General features: G+C 34.0%; 1 protein-coding gene across 20 annotated transcripts in view; it reads right to left on the bottom strand.

Moving 5' to 3' along the window:
* Positions 1–5,427: 5,427 nt before the first annotated feature.
* The window catches only part of LMO7 (LIM domain 7), a 252,717-nt gene continuing 245,366 nt past the window's right edge, over positions 5,428–12,778 (bottom strand). For 5 of the 20 annotated variants that reach the window (XM_074191824.1, XM_074191826.1, XM_074191829.1 and 2 more), the window contains 3 exons: positions 9,629–9,737; positions 8,326–8,428; positions 5,429–6,748 (listed from right to left, as the gene is read on the bottom strand). In XM_074191824.1, coding sequence (XP_074047925.1) covers positions 6,726–6,748; positions 8,326–8,428; positions 9,629–9,737 — 235 coding nt within the window. In that variant the 3' untranslated portion in view covers positions 5,429–6,725. Of the gene's footprint in view, positions 6,749–8,325; positions 8,429–9,628; positions 9,738–12,778 lie in introns of all 20 variants that reach the window. The other 15 variants (XM_074191834.1, XM_074191833.1, XM_074191841.1 and 12 more) reach the window with 7 other exon arrangements.

Below are 12,778 nucleotides of genomic sequence, written 5' to 3'. Positions count from 1 at the left end.
GCTCATTTTGCAGATGAAGCAAAGAGTGTTAAGTGATTTGCCCAGAGTCACTCGGCTAGTAACTGTCTGAGGCTAGAATTGAGCACTGTCCACTATGGCCACCTAGCTGCCCTCTCATTTTACAAATGAGGAAACTGAAGCTAGGGGGAGATTAAATCAACTCAACCAAATTCACAGAGCAATAACTATGAGCTGCAAGATTTGTATTGAAGTCTGTTGATCACATAACTATTTCTTTTTCCACTGAATCATGATTCCTCCCACTTTCTTCTAGCCACAAAGGAATTTCTCCTGAATTCCTCTTCAGTGGGATCTGTTAGAAAGTATATCAAGAGCTACATATATATTCTTTTATTTCAAATTCAATTTTAAGACTTACTATGTGTAGGGCACCAGGCTAGGACCAAAAAGTAATAATAAAACAATATTCTGGCCTTTAAGCAACTTACATTCAGCTCTAGGACACAACACTGAGTTATTTAAAGTGGCAACAGGGGAAGCTAGGTGCTGCAGCACTGGTTTTAGAGTCAGGACCTGAGTTCCAATACAACTTCAGACACTAGCTATGTGACCCTGGTCAAGTCACTTAACCTAGTTGGATACAACTGAAACAACTAAATAACAATTTAACTATACAAGGAACAGAATTTTAGGAACCTAGAAGGATCAAGTTACATCAACTGAAACAATATATTTGCATATACTACAGATAAGAGTAAATCTTTTATTTCAAAGTGAAATTACAATCTCTATTCATAATAATTTTTATTTAAAGTACATTTTCACCTATATGAGAAATTATACTAAAATTATTTTTCTAAATTCTTACTTCAACTGATATAATGGATTCTTTTAATAAATACAGAAACAGGGGGTGGCCCTATGGATAAAGCACAAGCCTGGAGTCAGGAGTACTTGGGTTCAAATCTAGTCTCAAGACACTTAATAATTACCTAGCTGTGTGGCCTTGGGCAAGCCACTTAACCCCCTTTGCCTTGCCAAAAAAAAAAAAAAACTAAATACAGAAACAAAAGTCATTTCTTTGAGGACAAGGACTTTTCCATCTGTCTGTAATTAATCCCAGTGTCTTAAATGTTTGTTGAATTAAATTTGGATCCCTAGTGCCTAGTACTGTGTATTATACATAGAAAATTACTTGGCAAATGTCAACTTAATTGATTTGATTTTTTTTGAGTGCTCATATTTTAAAACCTGAAATGGTAATAGAAAGTTCAAATCAGTGATAGCAGAGAGTACAGTATAAGGAGAATGAGGAGTCAGAAAAATGAATTCTAATTCCAGCTTTATTCCCACCCAGTTGGGTGACCTCAGATAAAATCTCTAGTTTCTTCAGTGGTAAAATGTGGAGAATCTCTAAATTATTTTATAATTCCATGACTCTATGACTCTAAAAACTGGAGAATCTCTAAATTATTTTATAATTCTATGACTCTATGACTCACATTCTTGTAGCTGAAGCAGCCCTACTTGATTGCAAGCTAAGGAGCCTATAAAGAACCATGTTAGTAATCCAAATATAGGTCACCAAAAATTGACACCTTTACATCTTGCTTCATCACCACGTTCTTCTGGATCCATGAATAATCCCTTTTGTTCACCACCTTACTTTAAAGGCAAATAATGTTAGTCTACTTGGGAAAAGTTTCATGAGAAATAAATGTTTAGTGACCATAAAGTGTTCAGGAGACAAAAATCACAGTATATAATGTGAAAAAATCACATCACAGAGAAATACCAAATTGAAAAATCAAGGCAGGGAAAGAGAGGGAGGGAGCAAGGGAAGGAAGAAGGGAGAGACAGAGAGAGAGACAGAGACAGAGATCAGGTCCAATGTCATTACTAATTAGGTAGAGTCTCTGCCTTTGCAGAAACTTAACCAATGAGAAACAAAATTTATGAGAGTTTATGTAGGTAGGTGGTTCAGTGGATACAGAACCAGGCCTGGAGTCAGAGAAAACTAATTTGAAATCTAAGCCTCAGACACTTACAGCTGTGTGACACTAGATAAATCATTTAATCCTTGTTCATTTCAGTTTTTTCCATCTGTAAAATGGGAATAATAATAGGGTGAGGATCAAATGAGATATTAATAGCAACTTGTTTAGCACAGCATCTTTCACATAGTAAATGTAATGATGATGATGATGATGATGATGGCAACTCATAAAATATTGTGAGTCTTATTTTTTAGGAATGTGAGATAATTTATGAATACCATTATCAATTTTTAAAGGCAATTCAAATAATACATTCACCACAACTAAAAATACATCTTTTTTTCATAGCTACATGTCCAGATCAGAAATTTTTGTCAATCATATTCTCAGCTACTCTGTGGCTATATATGATTATCAGAGAACTCACCTAGAATCATAGAATTCTAGAGTTCAAAGAGGCCCCAATAGCCACCTATAGTCCACTGAAGGAAATCTCTATTGCTTTCCTGCTTATAAATTCAGTTTTTTCATCTAGAAAAGGAACTAATTCCTGCTTTAAGTACTGTGATCCCCTTTGATCTGCTCAGGTTGGCCATGTGTCATCCTCTCAACCCCTCCCAAATCCAGTTAGTCACCAAATCCCATCATTTCTTCCTTTAACATCTTTCATTTATTTTCTTAATTTCCTTTCCTGCAATTTGTCACCACCCAAATTCAGATCATCTTATTCCTGAATTATTCTAACTAGTCTTCTAGTCTTCTATTTCTCCCTCTCGTAACCCATCCTGCCCCTTATATATTCGAATGATTTTCCTAAAAGTGCTCCTTTTTTCATATCATTACCCAGCTCAAAAACTATCAATTGTTCCTCATGGTCTGGAAGTGTCCTTCCAAACACAAATTTTCATGGTAAAGTTTATACCTCCTTTCTGTTTGCACTGCTATCAAATGCTCTAAACAAAGAGACAAAGGATTGTATGATACATCTTGGTGGGGAAGAGAATCAGACTGTTCATCAGTCCAATACTTGTACTTACAGGGTATAGTCCTTTTTCCTTAGTTTGAGATTCAAAATTCTCCCCAATCTAGCCCTACCTACTCTTTTCAACCATATCTTATATTATTCTCTAACACAAACCTAGGTTCCATTAACATTGATCTTCATACTTTTTTGCTTATTCAATTCACTTTTCTACATAAATCTTTCCATGATCTATAGTGCTTCTGTGGGCTACCACCTGTCTGATCTTAGTCACTTAATATTTTGGAGTCTGTTTCCTTATCCATAAAGTGTTTTTAACCTCTTACATCCCTCTCAGATCTAAATCCATATATAATTCTACTACCCTTGATGAAGCTTTTATTTTTCCTAATTACTTCAGAACACAGTGATCTCTAGTTCCTGTTAATACTAACATACAGTGAGCCATATGCCTTCTACTCCTATTGTTTAACATTTCACATGCTTTATCTTCCTGAATAAATAGTCTTTGGTCTGGCTATAAAGAACAAGATGAATTTTTCATCAATGGCATGGGAATTACTCTAAACACTCTAAACCTAGGACATTAAGCCAATTTCTTGTTTCTGCACTTCTAGTGGACTTATGATTACAAAGAACATTTTTCCCAGCCTAGACTTGGGTAAAGTCTTTAATCATGCCCAAAGTCTTTGAGGAAAATAACAGACCATGTAACTAGACTATATCCATCACTGACTATTCCAAGTTGAAATCAAAATTGTCTTTGTAGCGTGAATAGGTTAGCCTGAAAAGATGACTTGGCTCACTTGACTATATAACTAAAAATGGATTTCTAAGTGTGTCTCAGTCACATTTTGAGGATAATTGCTTTCTTCTGTAAAATGAGTATATTTATATCACCTGTGATTCCATAAATTGTATCTTGGAAGTCCCTAAAAAATGCACAATTTTAACACAAACTACTATAAACAGAAAGACTATCTTCTTATGATAAATGCCAAGACTAAGGTTCCTACACTTTGGCTTAACTATCTGAATGGGCTAAAATAATTCACTTCATATCTGGACATTTTGTATATTTTTTAAAATCAGTATTATTCTTCAGAAACATATTGCTGTTTTGTTTTAGCATGGAATGGGTAATTCTTCACTCATCTAGTGCCATACAATGAGAGGTCTACAAGAAGGTCATTTGTTCAAGAAACGATACCAGAAACAAGAATATATCAAAAGCTAGAAACAAAACAAGCCTATTCAGAGGAATGACTAAATAAAAGCTAATATTACATTAATGCAATAGAATATTACTGTTCCTTAAAAAAGCAATGAATATGAAGAATTTAGAGAAGACTTATAGAAATACCAAGAAAACATTTTACCAGTCAATAACAATATAGATGGAAAGAAAACTCACACACAGACTTAAGTACCACATAATTATTATAACTAAGCCTGACCCTGAGGAACAGATGAGAAACTATTTCTCTGCTGAAGTAGAAGATCATAAATGTGAAACTTTGCATAAAATCTCAGACTCGGTTGATATATTGTTGCTTCAGTCTTGTCAAATTGTTCCTCCCCTTCTTTTTTTTGCTTCAAGAGATGGCTCTCTGGATAGGGAGAAGGAAGGGATCTATTTTGAAATTATCATTATGTCAAAACAAAAGATATCAATAAAATTTTTAAATAAAAAATTCGATGAGGATTCCCTCAGGTTATACTAATCTGGAAATGGTAAAATTCAGGTTCTACTATGAAGTCCAGTCCTGAGTGTAATAATGTCATCTTTTTGAATGATATGACATTCTTCACATTTTTATGCTAATTTGTTCACTTAATGATTCATGCAATGTTCTGTGCAGTCACCTTCATGCCTAAGTACAGAACTCTATTACCAAGTCTTAGAGTTCCTTAGTTATCTGCACAATGAAGAGTTGAAGGGATTCTTTTATTATATCAGTAATAAATAAAAGGGGAAAAAAAACTCATATGGAAAGGTAAAGTTCTTATTTACTCCACATATCATTGTATCTGGACTATTTCACTAGACAGCAATTATTTTGTGACTTCTGGTCAGGAGATGGGCTTTTGTCTGTTTGGCATGATTCATGCCCTTTACTTGCATATTTGTCAAAAAAGCTGATTCTTCAATGGGGATATTAGTATGCTCATTTCTCTCTTCAGTTAAACCAGCACATAAGACTCTATGTATTAGACACTCTGCCAAATACCCTCCATCAAAGATGAATTATAAAAACACAACAAATATTGATTTATTTCAAGTGCTTCTATAAGTTTTTGTCTAAATCAATGAAAATAGAACCATGAACATTCTAAGATACTATTAAATTCTTCACAATGATAAACAAGGAGAATGTCATACTCCCTTACTACCTAAATTTAGTATTACTATAAAAACTTTCCTATAGTGATGCATTGTTCATACAATTGAAATACAATGAAAAAAAATCTGTATAGGAAAAAATCTACATTTATTGCATGTTTAAGTCATTTTTATTGGAAGGTAATTTTTAGGATTATAATTTGCTCTGTGATTTTAAAAACTGGAACCATGATTCCATTTTTCTCTACGATTTGACAGCTTTATATACTTATAACCTATTCCCAAGACCATTCTCTCCACTCTTGTGTAATTTTATATTATTCACTTTCCCAACTACCTATGTAAATATAATATTCATTAAGCAAAGTTTCATTCCTATTCATCATATAACTAGCCTAACCTGCTGTATTTTTGCTATTCCAGTCCAGGCTTCTTTCTTATAATGTGCTTATGTATAACTTGCACTACAAGTCTTCTAAACCCAATGTCACATTATCTTGTATTACCTATGTTGCAAAAGAATAAGGACTTTATACAAAAAGACAAGATATCATTTACCTTAGGCAAGGAATGAATAAGAGGCATATCCTCAAAAATGAGTACTCATGAGAATAAATTACAGAGGAAGGAAAGGGGAGAAAGTATGTTTTGCTGAAAAACTTAAATTATAAATTTCAGTGTCAAGATTAGTGCACAAGAGAATTAAAAAAAGAAATGTGTGACTTAAATGCATCAGCAAGTTTATTTACAAATGCAGTTGGAACAGTAAAGAAATACACTAGCTCTTGAAAAAAGATTTTGTTGCACAAGTTACATTTTCTTAGTGAGGAGAAGAAACTCTTAAGAGTGAATTGCTTAAAATTAGATCCACTGATGAGTCAATAAAGAGTCCATCTCATTGAAAATAAAAAGAATATAGTATATGAAAAAAATCACAATGGGAGGCAAGTTAGAAAACCAGGCTACAGAAAACAAATACTAATGCAATAGATCTGCCTTACTTATTTTATGGTATACATTACAAATAAGGTCAGCCATTACAAATATATTTAAATTAACTATTTCAAATAATGTTTAAGACCATTCTTTCTTTCAAAAAACATCCTCTTCATACATCATTGAAAGTCCAGCTAGATGTGAATTATTAGCTTCAAAAATATTTTGAAATTATTATTGATAAGTATTTGTTCTCCCTTGTGCTTTTAATATGCTGAATTCAAAAAGTGAATACTGTGCTTTTCCCAAAACATGATTACCTTCTTATAAATAACAAAAAAATACAGTTAACATGAGGGATATAAATGTTCCTATGTAATCTAGACAGACCAAAAAAAAAGTTACTCTTTAAAAAAAAAGACATACAATATATATTTATAGATCTACACCAGCAGCAACCACCTCTTCTTCTATCTGCAACAGTGCTTTCGTATGGAGGTTAACTTCACATGGAGGTTGGCTGTCCAGCTGATCAGGCAAGGAGAAAAGAAAGAAGAAAAACACTTAGATTCAGAAAGAATTCAATATTGAGTATCTGGGACACTTAGCAGCAAACATGTTTTGAGAAAATCAAGACTGGGTGACATAAAATTTGCAACTCAATCATTGGACAAATAAACTTCATCTTTTGGGCACAAAGATTTCTCCTCATTTGAAAGATGAAGTTGAAATTTAACAACTTGGATAGAAAAAATTACAGCCAACTCTCATTTATGCTAATGGAGGGAAAAGGAGGTATCAACAGTATAACCTCCTAGTCACCCTCCCCCCTCCCAAAAAAAGTCCGGATTTGGTTCTGGCATTTAGTCCAGGAAAAGGATACACATATTCAACTTATATATGCCCTGCCTTGACATACTGATATCATGAACCCACTGTCAGCAGTTTGAGATGTGATTTGACAGGGTAGGGAAACCTCAGCATCAGGTAATCCATTGAAAGAATATTCCATCCAAAGAAAAGAGAGAGTTGGCTTAGTTTAAGTCATTGATAAAGCACTCGGCAAATAAAAGTCTAAACAAATACCTCATAGTTCAAAATCATATTGTTTTGCTGATAAGGAAGAAACACAGGTTACCAGCATCAGAAGCCAAAATATAAGCAGCAGTCTTGGTTGCATTCACATAACTATAAACGATATGCCAAGTTCATTAACTTTATTTTCCTGTGGTTTATAGCACACTAAAAATGCATTCTTTTAAACCAAAACGAAAGTGTCACATGCCAAGACACAAAGTAGCAATTGTAACATCAAAAAATTTTAGTCTTCAAAAGAAAGATGCTAAAGGTCCAAATAACCCTGAGAAATATTCCTCTGCTTTTGGGGAAAATGTGTAGAAAGAAAGTCTTAAAATAATATTGACAGCAAACTTTAACAACTGTTCTTTTTTTAATTTTTAGCAAATGTTATAACCAAAAAAATTCAAAACAATTGACTTAATTTAGTTATTTTCTAAAGAACAGTCAAAAGTCTAAAGTTAGACCTTAGGGGGCGGCTAGGTGGCACAGTGGATAAAGCACCGGCCCTGGAGTCAGGAGTACCTGGGTTCAAATACATCTCAGACACTTGATAATTACCTAGCTGTGTGGCCTTGGGCAATCCACTTAACCCCATTTGCCTTGCAAAAAATAAAAAAATTTAAAAAAAACTTAAAAATTTAAAAAAAAATAAAGTTAGACCTTTGTTAAAATGAAGAGAAAACAATGAAAAGGGAAAGAACCAATTCTTAAGAGGACTAATTTTAAATCTCTTATTTTCCTTTTAGCCACATGGGCAGCATTGAATCTCCAGCACTACATAATCCCCCTTCTTGACCTCATAAATTACCCTCTTTTGCTGACATCCTGAGCAAACACCCAACTCTACTGAATTCTCCCCGACCCCATAAAGGAGCAGCTTTAAGTTTATATTTAAAATACTGCTAAAAATGGGGTTTCTGAGACAGGGTGCTTGCAGGGGTAGCAGATTCAGATTCAGGAATATACATGGGAGCCCGAGGTCTCTTTAAAAGGCAAGAAATTTTCTCTCTGATTTGCTCTCTTACATTTGAATCGGAGATAGCACTCGTTGCAGTACAATTCATTATTTCGGATTCTGACTTCTGCTCCTGAACTGGAGCCTCCGAGATCACACTCGCAGGCCACACACTGGAAGGGAAACAGCAATAATTAATTATTTCTGTCATAAAAAAACTTACTTGCAGAAATAATGAATAGAAACATTTAATGAGAGAGAGAGAGAGAGAGAAGAAAAGCAGCCTCTAATTCTCTTAAATAATAACTAATATTAGCAAAAGCAAACACAATGATTAGCAGATGAGAAGGAAGTGCTCCAGATGAGGCATTACATCAAGCCAACTTTCATTCTGAATATGCTGGGAGGCAGAAATGAATCATTTATTAGTTTAATGAAATCTTAATCTTCAACTTTCCTGGGGTGGAGGTGAGAGGGTGAAAATTCATAGCATCACACGAAGGACCTATCTTTGTTCATTAATGAAGTGGATCCAGCTTTCTGAGGTGAGTCTCTTTTAGAGTCCACGAAGGACAAATTTCAACCTCCTTCTCACAGAGAACCTTTACTTCATTAAAGAATATTTTCACCCCACAATTTTGTTCATGTATTTGGAGAACATTAAATATTTTGGCTTATTCTATTAAGCCATTGAAACAGTCAGAACAAGCCTGAAGGTTATGTCCTGTAGGACAATGAGGTACCAATCACTACACTTACTCTCCTTCACAAGTAAGTGCTCCTAAGATAATGGACCTACATAATATTTCTCTAATAAAAAGCATCTCACAAAGAAAAAAATATAGCCATTTGTAATAGGTGGATTGCTTCTTTCATATGGGTACATATGGAGTACCTGATCAAAATTTGTAGAAATGTTTCATTTTTATATTCTCCATCCTCCATTTTAAGGTAGGACATAATTCAATGAATACTATATTTCTCATAGCATTAATTATGTCTAAATCATGTTTACCATCAAATATTTAATAATATTCTTAAGGGCAAACCATAAACACCCTCACTCTCCACCCCTGGAAAAACAAAACAAAACACAAAACATATATTTTAAATATGATAACATAAAAGTGATTATATTTTGTTCAGTGGATCAAAGAATTTTGAGGCTATTATAGTTGTGTTTCCAAATCAGACTTTCTATTAAGTTCAAGCTATAAGAACTAAATATTAGTAGAAAACTCAGCAGAAAGGTCATGTGGATTGACGTCCAAAGCATACAGCTAGTTAGTAGTGTTCCCACAACCAGCGATCCAAGAAGCCATGCGTTCTCCAAGCCAAGCCCCAGTCTTCATGTTGCTTCTCTCAATTCTCACCTTAAAACAATGCAAATGATAACAAAGCCCCAAAGACTCGATGATCATGGCCGCTCCCTTGCCCAGAATGTTATTACAGTAGGAACATACTCTCTTCCCACTGACTGACCTGGACACAGAACAAGAATGTGATGGAAGCCTTGATGTTCACGATAGTTAAAGATAGAAGGCATCTTAACATTAATATAACAAAGATGAAGTTTGAGTCTCTTCTTTAAAGAAAAAAAATTCTTCATAAGAAAGAATAAATGTTCACAAATATAGAAACATACCTAAACTTCTGTTTGTTAACTGTTGATAGTGTGACCCTGAGGTACTAAAATAACTTTCTCATTGAATTAATTATACATAATCCTGCAGTAATAATTTGCTCTCACATTTCATTACACTAATCAAATCTGTAAAAATAAAATTTCAAAACAATAATAAATGAAGAAGTCTCTGCCCTCAAGGAGCTAACATTCTATTGGGGAGTCAGATGGTAACAGTTAAATAAATATAAAGTAATTTGAGGAGGGAGACTATACCAACAACTGGAGATTAGTGGAGGTTTCATGAGGGAGGCAACACATTAGCTGACCCTTGAGGGAAGACAGTCTCTGGAAAGTCAAGTAATAAGGAAATACATCCTAGGAATAGGCTGAATTCAGGATCATTGAGTTCAGTTAGAACACAGCTACAGGTAAAAAGCAGAAGATCGTAGACTTAGGTCTAAAAATGACCTGAGGGATCATCTAGTCCAACCCTCTAAATTAACAGATGAGAAAATAAGACTGATGAATAAAGTGACTTGTCCAAGGTCACACAGGTAGGGAGTTAGTATTTTAGTTTAGGTCTTTAGAATACAAATTCAGCATACTGTACCATGCTTACCTCTAAGGGGAACACTGTAAGTCTGGCTAAGTAGTTTGTGGCTAGATTGTGGAAGGCCTCAAAAGGTAAATTCAAGAGTTCATAGTTTATGTTAGATGAAAGAGAAAACCACTAAACATTTTTGAGTGGAAAAGGGAAACAGTCAAGTCTTTGACCTAGAAAAGTTATTTTGACAGCTTTATGAAAGGATGGATATATAGAAAAGAGAGCAACTAGGAGGTCAAAAAGTAAGAGATGATGAGGGCCTGAATTATGGTGGTAGCTGAGAGTAGAAAGAATGTAATGGATTCAAAAGAGATATCTGTACTTTACTTGAATAGTTTATATCCAAATATTTTCACCTGTCTAATTTATTTTGTATTTCTACCTTCATCTGGTTTTATCCTAACTATTGGAAAACACAAGGGGATGGCTAAGCTAAGAACCAAGCTTAAAATTCTCCCTTTTCAATAGCCACCTCAAGGACAGAAATGTAGACACTACCTTCAAGTATTTCTTGGCATTGGCATAGAAGATAGTGTAGTGTTACTATCTTGGTTACAGTATGGTAAATGCCAAAGGTTTCATCTTACTTTCAATAAGGGGATGGACCAGATAACTTCTTGAAGGATCATCTATGCTATTATTTGTATAGTATCTGAGATACTGATGGTATTCTTATTGTATTTTGTAGTAAGATAGACTTTTTGATCTAGTCATCTAAGGTTACCTTGGTTAATCTATGGGCAATTTGGAAAAACTAGCATTAAATAATGCTTCTGCTCTAAGGTTACATGTTGGCTAACTACAAAATGTCAAAGTCTTGCCAGCCTAACATACTTCATATCTTCAAATAATGATAATAATAAGAGCTCTCATAGGAATACATATATGAACTGATTCACAGTGATGTAAATAGAACTGTAAAAACAATTTACACACTGATCATAACAGCACAAATGGAAAGAACAGCAAGAACAAAGCAAGCAATGCTAAATGTTATAAAACTAGAATAACTAAGCTTGACCTCTCAAAATTTATACAATTGTATTTCCTTTCCTTTTTTGCAAGGAAGAAGGAAGGAGAAACTTCAGGTATTGAACTCTACATAAAATATTGGACTGGGTTTAGGTTTCTTTAGTTTTCTTTAACTTTCCCTTTAAAACTATTTTTGGTTATATACTTCCCTGAGGTTATGTGAGGAAATGTGTGACTTACTGAAAAAAAAAGAGAGCTCAATAACAATTCATAAAATAAATAATGACACCTCATTTATACATTATATTGCTTTGCAAAACACTTTATGTACATAATCATTTGATTCTCACAGTAATCACTGTGAAATAGGTATATATTATTAGATCAAATAAAAATGTGGAAACTAAGTCTCAGAGAAGTTAAAACACTTGCCCAGAAATATACTAGGGGTTTTTTGTTTGTTTGTTTGTTTGTTTTAGGTTTTTGCAAGACAATGGGTTAAGTGGCTTGCCCAAGGCCACACAGCTAGGTTATTAAGTGTCTGAGGCCAGATTTGAACTCAGGTACTCCTGACTCCAGGTCTGGTGCTCTATCCACTTCACCACCTAGCTGCCCCCCAGAAATACATTGTTGAGAAATGCATTCAGTAAGATTCAACTCCAGGTTTTACTAACTCCAAATTCAGTGCTCTGTCCTCTAGCTCATGTCCATCATACCATGTCCAAAATTAATTCATCTATTAAACTGAAATTCAGTTGCCAGATTCATGCTTAAAGATGCTGAGTTTGTTGGAGTTCAAGTTGAATGAAAATGTGGTAATATTTCATAATAGAAATTAGAAATTAAAAATAATTGAAATAATTTTTAATATTAAAAACAAAATGGAAACTACAACATTCATATAAAGCAGATGAGGGAATATAAATTTTTAATTTTTCCATACTACAAAATATTAAAATTATCTATAAACTCCCTAATGGATACTGGGATACTCTTATTTTCTGAATTATTAGGACATCCCAATTGAAAATTTTCTTGGAAATACAACCAATTTTTTTCAGAATGTTTAAAATGTTTTTTTTATTAAGATGTCATACCTCCCTCATGGTGGGAGAGAGGGGCCAAATACAACTGATTTTTTTAATTTTTAAAATATATTAATGCTAAGGACAACTTCAAGTATATGTCAAAAAAGACTACCCTTTGGTTTCTTTCCTGTTTGAACTAAAAGTAGAGAGGCCCTGTGCTAGGGAAGCAGTCCAGTTTTTTGTCTTCTGCAGCCCTCTTTTGTGTCCCAGTTCTTTGTCTTTTAACCCAGTG

The sequence above is a fragment of the Macrotis lagotis genome, chromosome 6 (assembly GCF_037893015.1).
Source record: "Macrotis lagotis isolate mMagLag1 chromosome 6, bilby.v1.9.chrom.fasta, whole genome shotgun sequence".
NCBI lineage: Eukaryota > Metazoa > Chordata > Mammalia > Peramelemorphia > Peramelidae > Macrotis > Macrotis lagotis.
This window is presented reverse-complemented; position numbering and strand designations above follow the sequence as displayed.